The sequence below is a fragment of the Sciurus carolinensis genome, chromosome 13, assembly GCF_902686445.1.
Source record: "Sciurus carolinensis chromosome 13, mSciCar1.2, whole genome shotgun sequence".
NCBI classification, from domain to species: domain Eukaryota; kingdom Metazoa; phylum Chordata; class Mammalia; order Rodentia; family Sciuridae; genus Sciurus; species Sciurus carolinensis.
In genome coordinates this window covers 3,851,257-3,874,142 of record NC_062225.1, presented here as the reverse complement: position 1 = coordinate 3,874,142, position 22,886 = coordinate 3,851,257, and the positions used below count along the sequence as shown (strand labels likewise).

The 22,886-nt window shown below is 42.1% G+C and overlaps 1 protein-coding gene and 2 non-coding genes across 5 annotated transcripts in view; 1 reads left to right on the top strand and 2 right to left on the bottom strand.

Moving 5' to 3' along the window:
* Positions 1-22,023, bottom strand: part of Zc3h8 (zinc finger CCCH-type containing 8) — a 37,863-nt gene extending 15,840 nt beyond the window's left edge. For 2 of the 3 annotated variants that reach the window (XR_007104587.1, XM_047521942.1), the window contains exons 1-2: positions 21,921-22,023; positions 8,148-8,244 (exon numbers count right to left, since the gene is read on the bottom strand). Coding sequence is in view for 2 of the 3 variants with exons in the window: in XM_047521942.1 (XP_047377898.1) it covers positions 8,148-8,244; positions 21,921-22,021 (198 nt within the window). In the remaining variant the exon portion in view is untranslated. Of the gene's footprint in view, positions 1-8,147; positions 8,245-11,561; positions 11,735-21,920 lie in introns of those variants that run through there. The other variant, XM_047521944.1, reaches the window with a different exon arrangement.
* LOC124963769 (U4 spliceosomal RNA) lies at positions 2,686-2,823 on the top strand. Its single transcript, XR_007104807.1, has one exon. It is a non-coding gene; the product is annotated as a U4 spliceosomal RNA (small nuclear RNA).
* Positions 15,449-15,555, bottom strand: LOC124963798 (U6 spliceosomal RNA). Its single transcript, XR_007104830.1, has one exon. It is a non-coding gene; the product is annotated as a U6 spliceosomal RNA (small nuclear RNA).
* Positions 22,024-22,886: the final 863 nt, after the last annotated feature.

Below are 22,886 nucleotides of genomic sequence, written 5' to 3'. Positions count from 1 at the left end.
TGCTTCAGTTTGTTGTTCTCTGTAATTTACAAAGCATACAAACACGAGACAGGGCACAGAGGTATGTGCCTGCAATCCCAGGGACTCAGGCAGTTAAAGCAGGAGGACCACAAGTTCACTGCCAGCCTGAGAACAGTATGACTGTCTCGAAATAAAATTTTACAAAGGGTTGGGGACATAACTCAGTGGTAGAGCACTTGCTCTTGTGTAAAGCCTTGGGTTCAATTCTCAGCACTGAAAAAAAGTATACAACGGATATAACCTTTCCTCCTTTTGGAAAGGAGACTAAATAAAGTAGTATTTTTCTCAAGTGACGGTGTTTCGTGTTGGTTTTTGCACTTGATTTACTATGGTCTATTAAATGAGTAAGGTTTCCTGACACCCCAAAGAAGTAAAACTGAGTATAGATGACTGTATTGATATCTGTGTGTGCAGACGGTGAGAAGTAATTCAGAGAGTTTGACAGGGTTTTGACAGGAAGTTATGCTCTTAAGGTTGGTCTTAGAATGGAGCATGAGAAACTGAACTATAAGTAAGGATGAATTATAATTATATAGAAAAGGACAAAGTTATTACAGCAAACTCTCTCTTCCCTACCATTAACCAGGACCTTTTCAGTTGCAGAGGGCGAGGGGAAGGGGGAAGAGTTACCCAAAGAAATGAAACACGCCATCTAAAGCTAAGGCTTTTCATGTGGGTACTAACTCCTCCACAGTGAAGCACTGTGAATCATCTTACTGTTGAATTAGATGGCAAGGTGTCCCAGTCATTATGTAATAACACAGTGGTGTCAAACAACACATTACAGTATCGAGTATTCACCACAATATTCCCAACAAAAGAAAGCAATTGTCAGGAAATCAGAAAATTAACAAGTTATTTCATCACAGACTTCTTTCTTCACAGAAATAAAAAACAAGAGCAAGGCTATGACCAAAGGAAATTTCTGAGTGGTTCACCTTCCCAGCCAAAGAAGCGGGTGGTGAGTTAACTGAGTCACAGGATTGCAGCAGCTGAGGAAATATGTTCAGAGAAAATGAAAGTTTCTTAAGAGAGCTGGCCTTCTGGCAAGAACAGCTGCTCAACATGAAGAAACTGGAGAAATGTCAATGCACAATTTCAAGACGAGGCAAACGAGTTCCGTGGTGCTCCGGGCCCTGGACAAGCTGGCAGCTGGCAGCCATGCTGTTCGGCAGCAGGGTGCTGCCCACGGAGCAGGAGCAAGACCTCCACTGCCACAGCTCCAGCTGCAGTCCTCGCAGTGCCACTTTAAATCCGCTGGGCTGTGCAAGTGTGGCACCTCCAGAGACAGCTGGAGCATCCAGTAAAGCACCACAGACGCCGTCCAGGCAACGAAACGCTCAATTAAAACCACACGCCTACAATCCCAGGGGCTTGGGAGGCTGAGAAAGGAGGATCGCAAGTTCCAAGCCAGTCTCAGCAACTTACTGAGGCCCTGAGCAACTCAGTGAGACCCTGTCTCTAAATAAAACACAAAAAGGGCTGGGGTTGGCTCAGTGGTGAAGCGCCCTGGGTTCAGTCCCCTGTACCAAAAAAAAAAGATCACTTGCGGGTGAACTGATGCTAGTATGGAGCAGTGCCCATCTGTAATCAGAAGCCACCTTCGGAGCTGACACAGACACAATTCCAGAATACGTCAGTAAAACACATGAAACTTTATGATCAGTTTTGATGTCAGGGAACATTGACTCTGAATCCCAATTAAGCAAACAATTATCTTACAAATAATCCCATTATTCTTATTAGAAGATGTGTATTACAAAAACTCAGTATTATATGTTGAATTTTGCCAATAAAATGTTGCAGAAATGTTTTCTCTCTTTCATTGAATAAGTAGCTACATAATGTCCTCAATTTTGCTCTTCAGCTTTAAAGAAACCTAAAATATTTGCTGTCTTGTCCTAGAGGAAATGCTTATAAAAAGCAGGAATAAGGGGCTGGGGTTGTGGCTCAGTGGCAGTGCACCTGCCTGGCATGTGTGATGCACTGGGTTTGATTCTCAGCACCACATATAAATAAATAAGAATACAGGTCCATCAATGACTAAAAAAATATTAAAAAACAACAACAACAAAGAATGCTCTGGAAGTGAGCATTAATGCTCATACCACCACTGAGATCTCCACCTACTTAAAAAAAAAAAAAGAGCAGGAGTAAGTGAAAAACTGGTCCAGAAAAAACAGTGTAATTCAAGGAACTCAAAATATAAAAAATAAATATACAAAGATATTCAAGATATTTTTAAAAATGCTACAACAAAAGCAAACTCTTAGTTTTTTTAAGTCATGTACTAATTTTACTAAATGAATTACAAAAAAATATGTTTGTGGGGCTGGGGCTGTAGCTCAGTGGCAGAGTACTCGCCTTGAACGTGCGAGGCACTGAGTTCGATCCTCAGCACCACATAAAGATAAATAAAGACACTGTGTCCATCTACAACTAAAAAATATAAAAAATAAAACTAAATGTTTGTTATTATACAGAGTCAGGTCTATTAAAGCCATGAAATCATCCTGGATCCTGCTATATAAATACATTTAAAAAAAATCTTCAAAATCAATGTTAGTAAAAATATTCACATATACAAATACATAAATACGCATACATACTTATACACACAATCTTTCCAATTTGTAAGTATAGTAAAAAACTAACAATTTAGCCAGCTTTGTGCAGTGGCAGTATCGTAGCCAATGAGGTTTATCTGAGGCGCAATTATTGCTAATTGAAAAACTAATGATTCAAAATTTATACTGCCTGTATAACAATTTCAGACAATTAAAGGTGTGTTTGTTGATTCAAAACTAGGGTAATGGACAAACAAATCATATAACCTGCACAGTACCCCTGGTCATTCTCAGGTATTTTCTGTCCCTCTTCTTCTGAAGATCAAATCACAGAGCTCTTAAATAGTTAAAATGATTTATGAAATAAATAGAAAAAGGAAATTTCTTTGTCTATAAAGAAAAAAGACAGATAAGCAATAAAAGCAACATCTCCTACAGAAAGGACGTGAGAGAAAGTCAGGTTACTGTGGTGCCGTGGCACTAAGCACAACAAAAGGAAAAAGCTGCACAGTCAACACCAAAAGCACAGCGAAGACCCTCCCGAAAACAGGACACTCATAAAGGAATGAGGACCAATTCACCTTTGCAACACTGGACAGTAGGAGGAAACCGAGCAACAATCTCAAACTTCATTCTACTGCAGCCAAACTATCGATCAACTAAGAGGATAAATTCAAGACTATTTTCAGAAATGTTAACAAACTCAAAAATGTTAGCTCCTTCACATTCCTATATATGGGTGTGTAATGACCAAACAAGAAACCAAGAGTTAAAAATGGTATTTTAAGATGTAAGGGTAGTGGTGGAGCCTGGCACGCATGAAGTCCTGGGTTTGACTGTCAGCATCTAAAGAAATAAATAATTTACAATAGTTTCATCAAACATCTAGCAAAAAATATAACTAAAAATAAATAAGTATAATTAAAGTACTAAAATGTAGGATATCTGCAAAGAAAATGATAAAAATATTGTTAAGCAAAACTCAAGAAGGCATAAAGATCGAACAGTATTTTAAAGATTTCAATTCTTCCCTGAAAGATCTATGGATTCGATGCATTCCCACTGAAAATTCCACCAGGATTTTCTGTGGAACTTCACAAACTGATTCTACAATTTATATGGAAATGCAAAGAGCTAAGGAAGGTCCAGATCCTCAAAGAAGAAAACAAGGTGAGACATCAAACTCATTACAAAGCGGCAGTAATGAAGGCAGTGTGGTCAGATGTGTGTGGGGTTTCCATGTCCCACATGGATGAGGGGAAGAGTTTCTGGAGGAGGACAGTGCTGGAGATCAATTAACTAATAAACTTATCTAATCAATAAACACAAGAGTCCATACTCTTTTCAAAAGGAAGGGGGTGTGACCGATCAGGCCATACCAGATCTGGCCTCCAACAAGATGGACAAACCCACCTTCCCTGTATTTATAGTCCCACAGGTGAAGGGGCCAGGACAGGAGGGGCTTCTCTGTGAGGAACAGGACAGGGAAGAGTTAGGGAAGTCATTTGCTTAGGGAACTAGCATGTCCTCAGGGTGAGCCACCTCTGTACAGGGCCACCTACTCCCAGGCTGTCTGAAACGGTCTCCCATGACCGCCAGTTCCTGGGAGTCAGACCTCTGTGTCCCATGGCTCAGCCGAGACTGATTCTGCTGGATATGGGTGGCTCCCCACAGGGAAGGGACAGAAAACCAATGGAAGACGCACACTCGATTTTGACCACAGTAACACTGAAAATCCACAGGGAAAAGACAGCCCTGTACCCTCACGCGGACACTGCTAGAACAATTAAGTGTGGCAATTACAAAAAGGGTAAAACAAAATTAGTCCCAACACCTGAGTGATAATGAACTTCAATGTGATAGGTAAAACAATATAGTTTTTAGAAGACAATGTAAAGAATATTTTCATTGTCTTAGGATAAACAAAAACCTAAAGCACTAACTATAAAAGATTAAAAACTGACTATATTAAAATTATAAAATTTTTATTTAAAACAATGTCACTAGATGGAAAGAAAGCTATGAAATGAGCAGATATCTGCAACATATAACCCTTAAAGATGAAGATAAAAACTACTCATATCCAGAAGAACCACAAATCAAGAAAAAAATAAAATCACAGATAAACTAACGGGGGTAGGGAAAGGACAAAGAGTTGATCAGTCACACCAGAAGAGGAAACCCAGATGGCAAAGGGATCCCAAGGTCCCTGGTCCACCATGATCTGGAGGACGAGAACAGGATGCCGAGTCACGCAGCCGCCTCATCAGGAGGGGAAGACAAGGAAGCAGCGCCAAGCACAGACCAGCACCAGAACGCAGACCTCCCAGGCGCTCCTCTGGAACCCCGCCCAGCCAGCACCACTTTGGACTAGTTAGTGTGATGCTCATACTCTTTTTATTCATATTTTGGTACTAGGAATAGAACTCAGGGACACTTAACCACCACGCTACACCCCCAGCCCTTTTTTATTTATTTATTTTTTATTTTGAGATAGTGCCTCACTAAGTTGCTTAAGGCCTCGCTAAATTGCTGAGGCTGGCCTTGAACTTTTGATCCTCTTGCCTCAGCCACCTGAGTGACTGGGATTGCAGGTGTGCACCAGGGCACTCAGCTCATACTCTTAAGATTCAGTGGTTCCATGTCTAGGTAAATGCACAGTACGTGTACAGCAGAATATGAGTGAAAGGAGGCAGCAGCACTGCCCCTAAGCACCAAAACTGAGAACCAGTCCAAACACCCACTGATCACAAAAGTTGCTATGTTCAATAACAGAATACTATGCGGTCATGAAAAAGAACAAGCAAGCAATACACAATATTTGTGACTCTCACAAAATAAAAACAGGCAAGAAAAACTGCATTCCTGGGCAATGACTACGCAAGGAAGGAGCAAAGTGATGCATACACAAGTTAGGACCACAGTCACCTCCAAGAGGAAAAGGGGCTAAGACTCAGCAAGGGGCAGCAATGTTTTCTTCATTTGCAGTGTTTACTTTTTTTTTTTTTGGTACCAGGGACTGAACTCAGGGACACCCGACCCGAGTCACATCCCCAGCCCTATTTTGTATTTTATTTAGAAACAGGGTCTCGCTGAGTTGCTCAGACTGGCTTTGAGTTTGTGATCCTGCTGCCTCACCTCCTCAGCGGCTGGGATTACAGGCGTGTGCCACAGCCCCAGTTTGGGCACTCTTTTTATTTAATTTGTTTTAATTAGTTATACGTGATAGTAGAATGTATTTTGACATATTATAGATATACGGCGATAGTTTCTCATTCTTCTATTATACATGATGTAGAATTACCCTGATTGTGTAATCATATAAGGACATAGGATATTAATGTCCAATTCATTCTACCATCTTTCCTGTTCCCATTCCCGCTCCCTTCTCTTCATTCCCCTTTGTCTAATCCAAAGTACTATGACTCTTCCCTAGTCCCCAACCCTTATTTTGAATCAGCATCTGCATATCAGAGAAAACATTCGACCTTCACTTAGCACGACAGCTTCCAGTTCCATCCATTTGCCAGCAAATACCATAATTTCATTAAGACTGAGTAATATTCCGTTGTACATATACCAGTTTCTATATCCATTCACCTATTAAAGGACACCTCGGGTGTTTCCATAGTTTAGCTATTGTGAATTGAGCTGCTACAAAGACTGATGTGGCTGAGTCACTGTAGTATGCTGAGTTTAAGTCTTGTGGGTATAAACTGAGGAGTGAGATAGCTGGGTCAAATGGTGGTTCCTTTCCAAGTTTTCTGGGGAATCTCCATACCACTTTCCAGAGTGGTTACACCAATTTGCAGTCCCATCAGCAATGTATGAGTGTACCATTTCCCCCACATCCCCGCCAACACTAATTGTTGCTTGTATTCTTGATAATTGTTGGGTACTCTCTTTTAAATGAGTCATGACACTATCCATTTGTTCACTATACATTTGTGAGCTCTTTGCTCACAAGAACTGGACTAGCGTCTGCTGGGAATAACCCAGGTGTCCATCTTTTCACAGAAGTGGTTTTTGGAAATTACTTAGAACAATTGTACACTGTTCCCTCAGTCTGTCTGCTCTGGCAGTTAATACACAGACCAGGGGGCCTGTGAGTAGGAAGGACTGGGGCCTATGTGACTGAAGCAGTATAAAATATTTGTAGGAAACTGAAGTAGCAATTTCTTGGTGTCAATTTCAGTTCTTGCCCATGGCATCAATACCTGCCCCAAAAGGCAAAGGAAGCAGTTGATCTGGGCAGCTGAAAGCCTTCCCAAGGAGATGGAGATGCGGGCCTGCTCTACCTTCTGTCCTGTATCCTGTGATACAGCTAAGTAAAAGAGTATCCTGTGAAAGCCCACTCGTGTCTTATGAGACTCACTGCCAATACAATGAGTGGTGTTAAAATCTTGTAATGCTAAAATTCACAATTAAAAAAAAGTTTAGCCAGGCATGGCGGTACACATGTATAATCCCAGTAACGTGGGAGGCTGAGCGGGGAGGATCTCAAGTTTAAGGCTAGCCTCAGCAACTTAGTAAGACTCTGTCTCAAAATAAAAGATAAAAGGCCTGGTGATGATATACCTCAGTGGTAAGTTGCCCCTGGGTTCAACCACAAAAAGGAAAAAATTAAAAAGTTCAAAAGAAAGTAGTAGTAAGAAAGGAAGATATTTACCTTGCTGTGTTGAACTGTGTCCTTACAAAATCCTTATGGTGCAGTCCTAAGCCCCAGGACTTCAGAATATGACCTCATTTGGAAATCGGGCCATTACAGATGTAATTAATTAAGATGAGGTCATTAGGTTGGGCCCCAATCCAGTTTGCCTTGTGTCCTTAAAAGAGGGGATGTTCAGACCAACACTCAGGCACAGGGAGAATGTCACATGACATGAAGGCAGAGGTCAGGGCGATACTGCTGTGAGCCAAGGAAAGCCAAAGAGCTCCAGCAACCACCAGGAGCCAGGGACAGCCCAGGACAGAGCCCGCCTCACTGGTCTCAGAGGAGCCAACCCTGCCAAGCCTTGTTCCTGAACTGCCAGCCTCCAGAAACAGGGAGCGATGATTTTTTTTTTTTTTACTTTTTTTAGTTGTAGATGAACACAACACCTTTATTTTATGTATTTATTTTTTATGTGGTACTGAGGGTCAAACCCAGAACCTCACATGTGCAAGGCAAGTGCTCTACCACATAGCTACAACCCTAGAACCAATGAAATTCAAATCTCTTAAAAATTTTAATCCAATTTGATAAGAAAAAGGTTTTAGAAACAGTTTACAATCCATTTCAGAAATAAGGAAAGTCAACTTTGTTACAACTTGGCACATATCCCTCTGATGTGGGGGGAAATAGAAAAAATGAAAATGAAAGCAATTTCTAGAACCAGGTCATGTTAAATGACAACAAAGTTACTGAATGAATGCTAACTTTTTAAAAGAACGTGACCAAGTCTCCTGGATGTAAGCTGGGCAGGTGCTAGATGCTGCTGCAATGGGGACGCACAGGACCCTCATGAACGGCTCACATCCACTCCTAGCTGTTTTTTCAATATCCCAACTTAACCTTACTTTTTTGGGAATTTGCTCACACTCCAGTTTTACTTCCCATTTTATTTTCTCTTCTTGTGTTTCTTCAACTTCTGTATCATCTATTTCATCATCGATTCTGCAGCAAAAATATCAAATAACACAAAAGGGTTTTTTCAACCTGAAAAGGGTTCATACCACAGCATTACAATTTAGTGCTTTGGCTTGTCTTCAATTTGCCCTTCAATCCCAAAGTCTACTCCAAATACTCCAGATAAATAATGTACAAAATTATGAAAAGCAGTAAATGTCAAGATAAGTTTTATAAAAAATCTGAAAGGTTCAAATTCTAGATTATACAATCCTAATGTTCAAGAATTAGCAGCTATATAAATTATCCATTCATCCATCATTCCATTCATTCAAGAGATAATGAGTAATCATCATATACCAGGCTCTGAGCCTTACATCTGGGCTATAACCATGAAAAAGAATCTTTGCCCCTGCCTCCTGAGAGTTACCTGCATGGAAGAAAAACAGAGCAACTTCAGTAAATGAGATAGGTACAAATCCATCTGAAAGAAACCTTTAACTGGGACCAGCGGCTTTCTGAACTCAAAAAGATACGTAAGTGTTAGCAAAGAGGAATGTACAAGAGAAGGCAGGTCAGGTAGAAGGCAGTGCCTTCTGGTTAGGAGAGACAAACACTCTCATGTGAAGACAGAAAAGAAAGAAAAACTGTCTTCAGACTCACAGGAAAGAGAAGTGGACCATGCATACACATCATGTGAAATAATCACCGGAGGATGTTCCAGTAAAGTAAACACTAAAACATAACCCAAGAAAGATGACAAATGGGAAACAGAAGATACTAGTGAACAAGTGTGTACCCTAACCCCACACCCTATAATTCTTTGCTGCTCACTCCAAATCCACATCCACTTTCATTAAGGTCCAGGATGATGAGTCCTCACGTTACCTGGCCTATGAGCAGATGGCACAGAGCTGACTGCCTTCCTGGGTGTCAGCTTCAGGAATACTGCATCCTGCTCACTTCTCCCTGACTGGCTACTTCTCAGTCTCCTTGGTTGGTTCCTCATCTTCACAACTCTAACTCCTAACTCTCCTCTTGATCTAAGGTCCCATCTTGGTGATCTCTCACTGCTTCTAAAAACGTCCATCTTGTAGGTAGCTGACTTCAACAACAAATCTCCATCCCAGAGCCCCCCCCCACCCTGTAAAGCAAACAGAGCCAACTTCATATTCGACACACCAACTACAGACTGACCAGCCATGATCTTAACATACCCAGCACTGAACTCGATCTTCTCCTGAACCAAATCCTCTACTTACACAGCAGCACCCTCCTAAGGATACTGACCAAATCCTTGAAGCTGATCTTAACTCCTTTTCACATCACCTATCCAATCTGTGAGGAAATTCAGTCTATTCTGTTTCCAAAATGGATCCATGTGTGAGTATCTCTTGCTACTACCTGACCCGAGGTGCTCCCACTGCCTACGCTCTCTCAACACAACCAGAGCAACCCTGCTAAAACCTACATCCTGCTGCTCAGTAATGCCAGATTCCTTATGGCACCTCGAATCCCCCCTGTGTGCCATCTCCTCCAATCCTCCTGGACTTTGGGTCCTATACTTTGACTCCATTCCCCCAGTGGCACTGGCCACTTTGAGACCCAAACACACCCCACTCACTCTGCCTTGGCCCCTCCCACAGAACATTCTCTCCACAATGTCATCATCCCTCTACTCCTTCAGGGCCTGACTCAAATGTTACCAAAGTTACCAAGGAGGCTTTCCTTAACTACCTCCTTTAAAATATCTACGTCCTCTCTACCATCCAACCAACACTTCCTAAGTGTACAAAATACTATACATTTGTGTATCAGCTAGCTGTCTTCCCCTCCCTCCCAAAATATGCTCCAGGAATAACAGGATTTTTGTCTCTTGTTCATTTGCTGCTATAATTCCAAGGCCTAGCATGCCTCCTATGTAGCAGGTGTCCAATAAAAATGTAAAAACTTGTTTGGAATCAATAAGAAGTATTCTCATCACAGTTACTAGGAAAAACCCAGAAACCATAAAAGACAAATTAATTTCACTGCAAAAAAAAAAAATAACCCCACACTTTTAGTGTACTGAATAATAATCCCACAAGTAAAATTAGAAGACAAATTAAGAGTATAAAAGAATCTAAAATTTGAAACAAATAGACCAAGAGCCAAACAGAAAAATAGGCAAAGGATATGAATGAGCAGATGGTTCCCTCTACTTCCACACCATCCTTCACCTATGGCCTGGCAAAATTCCCAAGGTCTTACTTCAGTCAAGCTTCGTGGATGGCTCTTCCCTCCCATGTATTTTCAAACTGGTAGCTGCTATTGTTTTCGTATGCTCCTATTTTCTTTTTTGCGGTGCTTCACCACAAATTCTCTAATGTATTTTAAAAGTATATCAACGAGTTTGTCTTTTTCTCAGATGTTCACATCATCTGCAAGTAACTAATGTCTCTTTCCAAAATTTATAGGTCTTATTTTAAATCTTGGTAATTTTGCTTTAGAAGCTGGGTGATAAAAATCACAGGGTACACTGTCTAGGCAACTTAATTCCAGCTTTGCCACATATACTGTGCAATCTCAGCAGGTTATCTAACCTCTTGGTGCTTCAATCTTCTCACTTATAAAACAAGGACGACATTGTTTTCTCTTGAAGGTCACTGTGAGCACTAAATGATGTGTTTCACCTAAAGCACATAGGAAGGCCGCTAACTGATGGTAACTAAGGTCACAGCTTCCATTAAGGTCTCTGGGACAGAAGTGAAGAGAGACCACTGATACCGAGAGGTAAACCCCAGGGCTGGAGATACGGCGCAGAGAGAAATGAAGGAGGAAAGGGGTGTGTCACGGTTGTGACTTGGAGGAAATGGGCAGCCCGGCGGGCTAAGAGCCTTCACACCCTAAGAATACGAGCGACTCAACACCAGGTGCACAGGCCCGCGGGGACACCTCCACGGACCAGCCGCCCCTCGCACGCGGCGCACCGTCCTCCCGCTTTTCCACGCGCTGCCTTACTCTGGTCTCAGAGCCTCTGAAGGTCGTCAGTGGCCCGCGCAGGGCACTCGCTGCTGCTTCCTTCACTACCCGAGGGGCTTGTGGACTGGTCCCTGCTGCAGGAGGAGCCCCGGCGACCCCCGCGCTGCGGGCTCCGGGGAACCAGGCCAGCACAAGGCGGCGAGGGCGGGCGCGGCACCCCGGCCCGGGGAGCGGGCAGGCGCACCGAGGGCGCCTCCCGCCCAGCCGCACGGCCCCGCCGCGCCCGCCCCGCCCCGGCCCGGCCCGGCCCGGTCCGGTCTCGGCCTCCGCTGCGCACGCCCCGCCCCGCCCCACGATCCCGCACGCGGCCTCCGAGGCACGAGGATGAGAAGATGAGGGGTCACCTTTCCTCAGCGTCCGGGAGCGGTTTTTTGCCGAGGGCGGGGTTGGGGGGTTTTGAGAAAAGATTCTCAAAATCCATGACCCCAGCAGACGGCCTCCCCTCGCGCGCCGGGTGACCAGAGTAACGCGAGCGTGGTCAGCGCAGGAATCCAGAGTCGCGCCACGGGGTGCAGACCCCGCCCCGCGCACGCAGACCCCGCCCCGCGCACGCAGGCTCCGCCCCGAGGCTGCGCACGCGCCCCTCCGCCCGCCGCGACGGCGCATGCGCGCTACCGCCGCGCTGCCGGCCCCGCTCTGTACGTGCGTAGCATTCCTTGCGCGTCTTCACCATAGTGACCGTAATGTGGTCGGGTTTTTAACTTAATTCGTAAGGTTCTTTCTTTCACGTGTTGAGGACTTTTCGGCCATGGTCACAAGGTTTCTAAGGAATGGTAGCAATAGTTAACGCTTATTTGTGCACTCCATTGCCGTTTCTTAGAGATACCAGTTCCGAGCTTGATGTGGTGGCGCACCGCTGTCATCCCAGCAGCTCAGGAGGCTGAGGCAGGAGGATCGCAAGTTCGAGGCCAGCCTCAGCAATTTAGCGAGGCCCTAAGCAACTTAGCGAGACTCTGTCTCAAAATAAAAAGGACTGGGGTTGTGGCTCATCGTTTGAGTGTTCCTGGGTTAATCTCCAGTATCAAAAGGAAGAAATATTGGTTCTGATTTTACCTGACCCAATCCTCGCTCAGCTCTACGGGACAGTGCCCCCAGGAGGAAGGCTTTCACCAAGTGCTGCTTAGCAGGCAGGCTGACCATGGAAAAGAGGCTTAAGTTAAGCCTGTCTTTCAGGAATAGAGGAGAACCTTCTGTCTTAAATCTCTATCTTGTTGGGGGGGCTCAGATGCGCAGAAAGCTTTTAATGCAGTGGAAAGGGGCGCAGTGGGACGGGGCAGGCGTCCCACAGCATGCGCCCTCTTCCAAGGCATCGTGGCCCTCCTTGGCTGGGGTCCCTGTTACCTTTCCAATAGAGGAAAGGAGAGGCATTGCGAGGGACTTTCTTTAGAACTTAAGAATATGATTGAAACAAATAAGGAATAGGGAAAGGTTGGGATGGAAGCAGGAAGTGGCTCTAAGAAGAAAACATCTCCAGGAGATAATTTTGTTTTAAAAAATGGCTCCTTGAGGGGCTGGAGTTGCGGCTCAGTGGTAGAGTGCTTGCCCGGCATGTGTGAGGCACTGGGTTCATCCTCAGCACCGCATCTAAATAAATAAATAAATAAATAAAAAGATCCATTGACAACTAAATTTTTTTTTTAAAAAAAAGCTCCTTGAGTTGCTGTGCTACAATAGGTACTATTACCATACACGTTTTTCAGAGGAATAAACAGAACTCTAGACAGGTTATTAACTTGTAGGGTCTCTACAATTGAAAAAATAAGTACATAAATAACTGAGGCAGGAAAGTTCATTAGAGTACCAAGTGTTAAGAGGATTCAAAAGAGGGGAAAAATCACATTCAGTTGGGAGGACTTCTTTAAAAGGGGTGGATCTGAGCTCAGACTTGAAATCATTTCTTTAGGAAGGGAACTATTGGTTGGCCCAATGACGGAGAACCTGAGTTGATGTTGTAATTGAAGGAATGGATTCCTGACATGAATCAGGGACCACATACAAGTGAGGGGAATTATTTGAAGCCAAGCATCTTCCCCAGGGAAATTCTAATTTTGTATGGTAGAAACAATCACCTTTGTACTTGAATCATTACTAAAAGTTAAGAAAAATATTAAAGTGATTAAAAACTAGAGGTATCCTTTCTTTAGAAGAAAGCACTATATAATACAGCTCAAATTATTGCCATACATACTTTTTCCATATAAAAAAATGTCCAACATACAGCAAAAGATAATCGGACACAGAAGGAAACCAGATTAATGGGAAAAATAAATAAAAACAGCAAAAATACCCCTAAAGAAAAATTGGACCTGCAAGGGCATCAGACACTAGCATTTTCAGATAAAGACTACATAAAAGACTACCTCCGTATGAGTCAGACTGATTCCAAAAATTCCCCAATTTCTCCAACCTTCCCTGTATTCACACCCTCTGCAATTTAATTTCGCAGTTCCTCTCTTAAAGAGGTGAAATCTACCTCACCTCCTCTTCAAACTGAGTTGAATTTGGCTAATAGGATGCAGGAAATGTGGCCTGTGAATATAAGGGTAGGTAGGTCCCAAGAGACCTTGTACATGTCTCTTCTCTCTGTTGAACCAGTTGACCTCTTCAGGACAACAAACCCAGGCTAACCTGCTGAAGACAAGGGATAAGACTAAGGGAGACAGCAACAGCCAGCAAACCCCTAAACGCTAAGCCACCTAAGCAACACACAGCTGACCAGGACAATGATGGAGTCCAGCTCCGTTCAGATGGCCCCAGTCTAAATCACTAACCCGCAGGATTGTGAGCTAAATAAATGACTGCTGTTGAGTGCTACTAAGTTTTAAAGTAACTGGTTAAAAGGAAACTATAAAAAGTGACAAAGGAATTGGGAAAAAAAAATCAAACAGAACTTCTAGGAATTAAAAATACTGAAATACTGAAATTGAAAGCTTAGTTGATGGTGTGGTAGATATAAAATATGTTCACAAACTCTTTAACATTTTTACCTTTGAAAGTTAGACTCAGATAGTCAGTCCCCTGCCCTAAAATGTGGACTAGATTCACTGACTGACTCCTAACAAACAGTGTAAAAAGTGATAGGGCCCAATTCCCAAGGCCAGGTCTGAAAAACAGGTGAAGTTTCTGCCTCACTGTCTTAAGTCACTGGCCTGGAGGGAAGCCAGTCCCCACGTCACAAAAAGCTCATGCAGCCTCGGGGTCTGGCCATGCAAGCGAGGTACCTTGGAAGCATCTTCCAGTTCTGGACAAGCCAGAAGACATCTTAACTGCAACCTCATGGGGAGCCTGGGAAAGAACCACCCAGCAAAGTAGCTCCCTGATTTCTGACCCACAGAGAATATTAGAATATCCGTGCCTATCGAATAACACTAGAGTTTTGGGATCGTTTGCTCTATAGCAATAGATACGTGACCAGCACTCTAGGTACAAAGCAGCTGGCCTAAACATAGAATGAGCATATGACCCAGCAATTTCACTCGTAGGTATACAACCAAAACATTAAAGCAAGGACTCAAGCTGGTTTGTGTACTTAGGTTCACTGCAGCAGTATTCATAGCAAACGGTGGACATCCCGTGTCCACCCACTGATAAATGGTGGTGTAGACACACAATGGGATACTTTGCATGTATTGAGACTTGCTGCACCATGTGGCTGAACCTTGAGAACCCTGTGCTAAGGGAAGTAAGCCAGACTCAAAATGACAAACACTGCACTATTCCACTGAAATGAAATACCTAGAATTGACGAATTTATAGAGAGGGATAGTGAATTAGGGATTGCCAGGGAGGAGGGGGAGGGGAATAGGGAATTACTGATTAATGGTCCCAGAGTTTCTGTTTAGGGTGATGGAAGTTTGGAAACATATAATAGCGATGGTTGTACCACAGTGTGAACATAACTAATATCACTGAATTAAGCACTTAAATATGGTGGAGATTGCAAACTTTATATCATGTATTTTACCAAAAAAAAGAAAAAGCAACTGACGTAAGAACACGGTGGGACAGCCTCTTGAGGACTCAGTTACAGCACTAGCTAGGTGCTGTACCTCATGGATACGTAGTATAAACCAACAATCGTCAATAAATGGCGCTGTTTCCACAGCCAGAATTTATGGTTCTGGGAGTTAAGGGATGCAAATAAGAGTAGATGCTCTTCATATTATCCCTAATGATACCCTAGGAAAAAATTTACCTCCTGTCCCCACAACTTTGAGCTTTGCTGATTTAGAGCAGGGTTTTTTTTCTTTTTCTTTTTAAAAAATATACATGGAGCAGGGGCCATGCTAATCTTCTCTGCATTGTTCCAGTTTTAGTATCTGTGCTGCCGAAGCGAACCCTAGAGCCGGGGTTTTTAGCCTTAGCGTTACTGTCAGGTGGCAGGAGATAATTCTTTGTTACAGGGGACACTCACACAATGTAGGATGAGAGGGTGTTTAGCAGCATCCCCACCTTCTACCACTAGATGTCAGTAGCACCTGCTCCCAGTTGTGACAGCAAAAATGGCCCCACATCGTGCCAAAGGTCCTCAGAGAGTAACATTTTCCTTGGTCGAGAGCCCCTGGTCTGGAGTTGTCAATTCCAAAAGTAGAAATGCTTCCATCAAGGGACAAGATGATCTTTCCATTAATCTTGAAGAGGAGACCGTCATTTGCCACATAGGGCTCCTCAGGCCAGTGAATCAACAGGTAAAGAAAGGAATTATTTTACTGGAGTGGTGATTAATCCTGACTGTCAAAGTTATCCTGACCACACAATGAGGTTGGGAACAAGATGTCTAGAAAGCAGATTTCCTGGGGAGGGCAAAGGCTAAGAAATGATTACAGTCCATAGAAAACAGCAGCAGCAGGAGCCAAGACCAACTGGGGGGAAGGGAGCATGGCAAAGGGTAGAGGCAGAAGGTAGGTGTGCAAACGCCAGCGACAAGCATGGGACCAGGAACAGCCGCAGGGATGTTTCTTCCTTACTGTGGTGTGACTCAGTAGGGTATATGTGCATGTGGTCTCTACAGTCATGTTGTGTAGTGAGTTTTCCATCAGGGATGGACAACATGATTGACAGTGGTCCCATATGATGATCATGAAACTGGGACATTCCCATTGCCTAGTGACACTGTAGCCACTTTAATGTCACAGCCCAACACGCTGCTGACGTGCTTTCGATGAGGCTGGTGCAAAGAGAGCTACCCTGCTGCCAGGCCCAGGGGCACACAACCATGATCCCAGTGACCCAGGAGGCTGAGGCAGGAGCAATTTGAGGCCAGCCTCAGCAATTTAGGAAGAACTTCCTCAAAATAAAAAAAATAAGAACTGAGGATGTAGCTCAGTGGTAAAGCACTCCTGGTTCAATCTCCAGTGTTGCAAGGGAAAGAAAGAAAGAGATAAAGAAAGAAAAGAAGGCTACTCTGCTGCCAATCACATAAAAGCATAGCAGGTCCAGTTCTGTATAACTCATAATTCTTGATGATGATAATAAACAACCAAGCTACCAGCTTGTGTATCTACTGTACTGTACTAGTTGTATTTCTACTAATTAAAAAAAAAAAAAAAGTTTCCGCTGAAATATGCCATGTTTTGCCAGGAGTGTAATGCCAGTGTTTCATGTGTACCTGTCTTGATTGTATCAAAAGGCCATGTCAGGTGATTAACTTACGTCATCTTCTGTAAGAAATCATCCAACCACACATTTCTCAGAATGTATGCCTGTCATTAAGTGATACCCGATTGCCTCTTTCTTCCCATCTGTCTGTCTGTCTGTCTATCTATCTATATCTTCCCCTCTGCCAGTGTCCTACCAACTGACATAAGATATAGTCCTAGTAGCTAGCTTTCTATCTGATTATTTAACTTATAGGCTACGAAAGGAGGTGTAAGACTGAGCTAAAAGAAGAATTAGAAGCAGAATAAATATCACCCCAGAGTCTTTTTGTTATTTTTAGGGAAAAGGTGAGCATGTTTTTAACTTAATATGGAATAGTTGTATTATGGAAGGCAGAAAACGGACTTTGCTTTAACTGTAATGAAATGGATTAGTTCAAAGTACAAGACTAGAAAAAGATACTGTGCAAACACTAAAAGAAAGCTGGAGTGACTCTATATGCTAATGTGAGCCCAAGTACACTGCAGAGTAAAAAAAACTAGCAGAGACAAAGATGTGTGTTAGAAAGGTACAGAAAGGGAGTGATCACAAAGTTATAATAATCTGAAATGTGTTTGCACAATGTATACAAAGCACATGGAATACTCATCAAGATAAATGAACAAATGAAGAAGAATTGAGCCAGGACTAAGCACATGCCTGTAATCCCAGCAGCTCGGGAGGCTGAGGCAGGAGGATCAAGAGTTCAAAGCCAGCCTTAGCAAAACTGAGGCGCTGTCTCTAAATAAAATGCAAAATAGGACTGGGGATGTGGCTCAGTGGTCAAGTGCCCCTGGTACCAAAAATAAAAAAGGGGGTAGAATTGAATTGAAACAATATAAAAGTGTTCTGTAAATATAATGGAATTAATTAAACAAGAACTTAATAACAAATAATAGAAAAATCTCCAAATGCTTTTAAATTAACAACATACCTCTAATAAATCATGGGTCAAAGAAGAATTTACAAGGTAAATTAGAAGATATTTTGAATAGAAGAAAATGAAAATGCAACATAAATTTGTGATCTAGTGATAAAGCAGTCTATGGAAATTTGAGAGCTCTAAATATTTATATGAGAAAAGGAGATCTCACATAAATAACCTAAGCTTTCACCTTTAGAAATTAGAAAAAACAAGCAAAATTAAAGATATATTAAAGATAAGAGCAAATCAATGAAAGAGCAGGAAAAAATAGAGTAAATTAATCAAACCAAAATTCTTTGAAAAGATAATGAAATCGATAACTCTCCAGAAAAACTAAAAAGAAAAAGGAGAGAAAATACAATTGCCAATCAGAATTTGGAAGAGGAAATTTCACTACAGACTACGCAAACCGTGAAAAGGACAGTAAGTCGATATTGTGAAAACGTTATGTAGCTGAACCTTACGATTCTGATTAAACTGTCATGACCTTCACAAACTAGAAAAAAATGAAAACTCATCCAAGGTGAAATACATAGAAATTGTAACCTTAAGAGAATAACAACTACTGGGGAAATCCAACTTAAAACCTTCTACAAATAAGAAATCTAGGACTAGGGCTGTAGCTCAGTAATGGAGCATGTGCTTGGCATGCCTGAGACCCTGGGTTCAATCCCCAGCATCAAACAAACAAACCAAACCAAACCAACAAGAAGGGAAACCCCTCTCTGTACCCAAAATAAGGAATCTCAAGGTCAGATGGTTCTTCTGGGGAATTCTACAGAATGTTTAAGGAATAAATAGCGATTCTATTTGATCTCACACAGAAAATAGGGATGGAAGGAATACTTTCCAAATTATTGCATGAGTTTATCATTCACTCAATGCCAAAAGCAATCAAAGACAAAGCAAAAGAAAAAACAAGCAAACCTGTAGACCAATATCCCTCCTGAACACAGATTTTGTGTAAATCCTGACCAAAATAATAGAAATGAAAAGAATAATATGCAATGACCAAGTGGGGTTTCTCTCAGGAATGTAAGACTGGTTCTGTCTTTGAAGATCAATCAATGTAAGGCAGCATGCTGTAAGTCAGAGGAAGAGAAAACATGCAATTGCATCAACTGACATGGAAAATTGGCAACAGTCAATGTCAACTCAGGATATGACTTTCAGCAAACTAGGAATAGATGCACATTTCCTCCATCTGACAAAAGGCACTTGAAAACTACAGGTTACATCAGACTTAATATGACTGAATGTCAGAAGTCATCAAATGGTTTTCTCAAGCCTTTGCCCTTCATTGTCCCTAAAATTATATTAAAATTGCACCACAAAACATTCAATTCTAATTAATAATATGCAAGTTGAAGTGTTTAGGAGTTGTTATAGCCTGTATGTGTCTCCCTGAAATTCAAATGTCAAAACCCAATTTCCCATATGATGGTATTTGGAAATAGGGCTTTTGGGAAGTGCTAGGTGACAAGGGCTGAGGTTTCGTGAATGGGAGTGGTTCCCTTATACGAGAGACCTCAGGGAGCTCCCCTGTCCCCTTTTCCCATGCGAGGCACAGGGAGAAGACTTCCATTTATGAACCAGGAAGCAGGCCCTCCTGAAACATGGAATCTTCTGGTACTTGACCTTGGACTTCCCAGCCTCTGAAATGGTGAGAAATATGTTTTTGTTGTTTGAATGCTACTCAGTCTATAATAATTTGTTAAGGCATTGCAAACAGAGTAAAACAGTAGTGAAGCCCAGGGAAGTTTGCAACCTCCTCTGAAATGTGTCAGAAAATGAGAGGGATGGATGAAAGGGAGAGGCAAAAATAGCTCAGCAGAGTGTGATAGAGCAAATACAGTCAAATGTTAGCAGGGTCATAGGAAACAGAGAATTGAAAGGAACCCTGAAAGTTGGAGGCGATGGTCAGGTTTGTGGGATGAGGTGCTGTTTTGAATTCACAGCTGTGAGTTGACATTTTAGTCCATTTCTGCTGCCGTAACAGAATGGCAGAGACTGGGTGATTCACAAAGAACAGGAATCTATTTCTTCACAGTTCTGCAGGCTGGGAAGTCCAAGACCAAGGTGCCAACCCCTGGTCTGGTGAGGGTTTCTTCATGTGTCCTTACATGCAGAGGTGGAAGGGCAGGAGAGGACAAACTCAGTGTCCTCATTCGACAGAAGAACAGAAGAGGGAATCCCCTCCAGCAAGTCCTTGTCCTAGGGCACAGCCCTGTGACCTGGACACTCCCCATTAGGCCCCACCTCTGAACACTGTTGCACCAGGGACGAAGGGTCCAGCACATTAATTTTGGGGGACATATTTGTAGGAGTTAGTGTCTTGGGCCTGGGGCAGAAAGCAGCTTGGAGGGGTAGTGGGAGGTGAAAAGAAAAAAGGAACCGGCCAGGAGACAGTGCCCCTGCTTTCCCACCACTGACTGGGACCAACAGGAAGCACAGCTAGTATGGTGGCCTTCAGACTGAAGTCATGGTAGTGCAGAGCCTCGGGCTTGGGAAGTGCTGGGAGAACAGTGAGGGAAAAGGCCTGTCAAGCAAAAACTCAGAGAAGCTTCTGTAGCTATAGGGATATGTAAAAAGGTAAGAAAGACTTCAGGATGAATGGTACAGTTAGAAATGCAGAAGGCTACTGCACAATTTGCCTGCAAGATAAAACAACTTTAGACATTTAGGCACCTAATGAAGTATCCTTATACAAAATACAACATGATAGATGATAGAAGACATGGATGGATCCAACACCATAGTGAGGGATTTCAATGTATTTTACTTGATTGTAAAAATCTGCAAGAATATAGAAAATAAGAACATTTCAACTAACAGTGTTGACCTAAGGGGCTCTGTGAAGTTCTGCATCCAACAACGAGACGGTTGTCTTCTTAACTACATATAGGAACATATGCATTGTACAGACCATGATGCATGAGCACATGACATGATTTGGGCAAGCTAAAAGTCAATCTTACTCAGCAACTTGTGGGTTAAAGAATACATTATAAAGTCAGAAAGTAACTGAAACTACAAAATGAAAATACCACATATTAAAATGGGATGCAGCTGAAGCAGTTATTCAAGAGAAGTCTATAGCCTGAAATACTTATAATAGAAAAGATACACCAAAATTAATGATGAAGAAGTTAGAAAAGAAAATAATCACAAAGAAAGCATGAGTAAAGACATAACATAAATAAGAGTGAAATAGGAACAATAAAGATAAGGGCAGAAAATAATGTCACACAGGAAAACTGAATTCCTTTAAAATAACTATCAACCAAACAGATAATCCCCTGATGATATTAAAATCACAACAAAATGTGGTATAATGACATGTTAATAGAGTTTAAAATGCTAATAATAAAATAGTAGCAAACTGTATTTGAAATCTTAGATGGCATGTGAAAAATCATAGAAAATTTAGATAAAATGAACAAATTCATAGATCATGTATATTTCCCAAAACCGATTCAAGAAATAAAAAGCTTAAATAGTTCTATAACTAATAAGAGAATGGAAGCAATGGTTTGAAAAATCTTTTCTTTCCAGAAGGGGGATGCCATGTTCAGAAAGTTTAAAGCATATTCTTCTAAAGTTTGAAGGAATGGAACATTTCAGCTTTATGCAGACCCTTTCAGGTAATAATAACAAAAAGGAAGATTCCTAAACTCATTCTACAACGATGTAAAAAACATTAAAGGAAAATGACAGCCCTATTTCACTCATGAATATACATGGAAAAATATAAAAATAGTAACAAATAAAATCAAACACATTTTTAAAAATAAATAATGAAGTATGCTGGGTGCTATGGCACATACCTGTAGTAATCCCAGCAGCTCAGGAGGCTAAGGCAGGAGGACCAAAATTCAAAGCCAGCCTCAGCAACTTCACAAGGCCCTACGCGACTTAGCCAGACCCTTTCCCCAAATTAAAAAAATTAAAACAGGCTGGGGGTGTGGCTCAGTAGTTAAGCTCCCCTGGGTTCAATCACCAGTAACGATAAATAAATAAGTAAACAAACCAAATATACTGGAATTAGGTTTATATCATGAACACAACATTTTTGCCTTACTATAAGAAATTCATAAGTAATTTGTAATGTTAGTGGATTTTATTCAACGTTTTCATTTACCTGTCAGATTCACTCTCCCCATTCCATCCTGCTTGTGTCCCTGGAGTCTGATCCCCACTTCCCTTGCTCTGGGACTTCCAGTTAGATTCAGTCAATGGCATGCACTTGGGGTCAGAGAGGCAGAGTTCTATGACCTCTGTGCCCTGAAAAACCTTACTTTGGTAGTGGCTGCTTGTCTTTTATCAGACAGAACCTCCCCACAACCCTGGCTATCTCTGGGTCCTGGTAGCAGGCTCAGGGTTGGAAAGACCCGTTGCTTCACTGTCCCTTCTGACTCACTGGTAGCTGACCACATCACTGCAAATAGTTTCACTGATAAACTCTCTTCAATTGTTCCTTCCAATATGCTCTGTTTGTGCTGGGATCTGAATGATACACAAAGTAAAAGAGAAAATTTTGTCGTCATCTCCAGAGATGCCAAAAAGTTTTTTTAATGAAATAAAATACCCATTAACACAAAATTCTTAGTAAATTATGACTAGAGGACACCTGATGAGTATAAAATCCCTAGACATCATCCTAAATGAGAAGACTTTACAGAAATCCCTTTGAAAATTGGGAAACAAGACAAGGGTGCCCTGTCACCTCTTCTGTTTAGCATAGTACTAGGCTTCCTAGCACTGGAGATCCTGGCTGGTGAAGAAAAAGAACTTAGGAGCTGGGCATGGTGGGAGGACACAGCTGGGGCCTAAAGATTGGAAGGGAAAAAAATAAAGCTAGAGCCGGGAGTTCAGCTCAGGTGTAGACCATGAGCTTAGCATGTGCAAGGCCCTGCCTTCACTCACCGCTATCAAAATACGTTAACAGGGCTGGGGTATAGCTCAGTTGGTAGAGTGCTTGTGTCACAAGCACAAGGCCCTGGGTTCACTCCCCAGCACCGCAAAAAAAAAAAACAAAAAACACTTTCACACTTAAATAAAATATTAAATTTATGGTAACTTGCAATAGACAACTAATACAAATACC